Below are 1,808 nucleotides of genomic sequence, written 5' to 3'. Positions count from 1 at the left end.
ACACGCAACAATGATCGGACAAAGACTGAGGGGAAACAAGCAAGGATACACACACACACACACACACATACGTTAACAAGCTGGGAGGAGGTACACAGGTGATACTAATGGGACTAACGAGACACAGGCAGGCAGAGAGAGAGCGGGGGAAAACAGAGACTGACATGCATAGGGATCACTGGGGTAACAGACAAGACACAGGTTACTGAACACTAGACGATAGACAAGACAGAACCCCAATACCCAACAGACCAACATAACAGATAATAAACTGACCAAACTCAAAAGTGCAAAACATGGCAAGGCTGACAGGCAGAGTGTGACAGAAATACTTACCGATGATGATGTTTGCGCCTCCTTCTCATGCTTCTTCTTGTTCTTCTTCCAGGTAATGTCGAGATCAACCCCTCTAACCCAACCACCAACACTATCCAGGGTCCGAATGTTGTGCTGCATGGAGAGGCCTTGTACTACAACTGTTACAACCTAGATGCTGTTTGTCGTTTCAACCTCAACACCAAAACTATCACCACTTTAGAACTACCCAAAGGCACCAGGTTCGCTGCTCAAATCAGTCTTTAAGATTATTATTTGAATGATGTTGCTGATGTCAGAATTAATGCCTCGTTTCTACAGAAAATAGTCATGAAATCTTTCACATTTGTATGTAAATGCTGAATTCTGTAGTTTTATAAGAACAACAAAATAAGAACATAAAAAATGTAATGTATTAATGAACCTGTGTAAAAGATTACAGATGTGTAAAATTGTGAAATTGGTAAATCACAGAATTACGTAATGAGTCCATGAAACTAAGATGCTGATACATTGTTTTCCAAGTTCTCATTTCTAAAAAGGAAACATCACTTCTGTCATCTGTTTTTTTTTTTTTTCAGGTTTAACTCAAAGGGTAACTTCTGCCACCTTGATGAATGCTACCCGTTCACCGACCTGGACCTGGCAACAGATGAATCAGGTGTTTGGGTGATCTATACCACCAGCCAGGACTTTGGCAACCTGGTGCTGTCCAAGTTGGAGGAGAGTAGGGAGGGTTTGTCTTCCTCCATCTTGGAGGATGAGGATGATGAGGAGGAGGATGAACCACTGACTCTTGGCCAGACCTGGCACACCTCGGTCTACAAGCAGGGGGTGTCTAACACCTTCATGGCCTGTGGCGTGCTCTACGCAACACGGTATGTCAACAAAACCATGGAGGAGATCTTCTATGCATTTGACACCACGACGGGGGTGGAAAGGTTCAACGTTGGAGTTTTCATCAACAAGATGTCTCCCAACATTTATTCCCTGAACTACAGCCCTGTGGACCAGATGCTACATGCCTACTGTGACTCCTACATGGTCTCCTATAAGGTCTTGTTTTGGTAAATGTATAATGCTGACATTGTATGTAAATAAGAACTCCAGGTGCCTGTACCACAAAGCAGGATTTGATCTTATCCAAGTAACTTCGGGGTTAACCCTGGGTTTTCAGTACCACTAAGGTGGTTCACATCTTACCGGGGTAGATCTCCATGGTAACTTTTGAGTGTGTTAAATAAATTAATCAAATTTTTGAAATGACAACAAGTTTTTTAAAGTGAGGAGGAACGGCCCGTGACTTTTAATGTGGAAACGCCGACACAGCAGAGCTGAAGGAATAAGGCTGATGTTTTCATACAGCTCATAAGAACACATGAAATCAACACAGACATATATTCTATGCCTGTTAATTTAGGCAGTCACACTGTCTGCGATTTTCTGTCTCCCTGCATGTGTCAGATGCAGGCGTGCTACTTAGACTCTGTTGT

General features: G+C 42.8%; 1 protein-coding gene across 1 annotated transcript in view; it reads left to right on the top strand.

The window, feature by feature from the left end:
* Positions 1-1,386, top strand: part of LOC123962245 (olfactomedin-4-like) — a 6,421-nt gene extending 5,035 nt beyond the window's left edge. The window contains exons 6-7 of the mRNA XM_046038274.1: positions 389-557; positions 897-1,386. Of these exons, the coding sequence (XP_045894230.1) occupies positions 389-557; positions 897-1,386 (659 nt within the window). The remainder of the gene's footprint in view (positions 1-388; positions 558-896) is intronic.
* Positions 1,387-1,808: the final 422 nt, after the last annotated feature.

Source organism: Micropterus dolomieu, linkage group LG22 (assembly GCF_021292245.1).
Source record: "Micropterus dolomieu isolate WLL.071019.BEF.003 ecotype Adirondacks linkage group LG22, ASM2129224v1, whole genome shotgun sequence".
Classification (NCBI taxonomy): domain Eukaryota; kingdom Metazoa; phylum Chordata; class Actinopteri; order Centrarchiformes; family Centrarchidae; genus Micropterus; species Micropterus dolomieu.
Note: the sequence above shows the minus strand (reverse complement) of the source record. Positions and strands in the feature narration are given on the sequence as shown.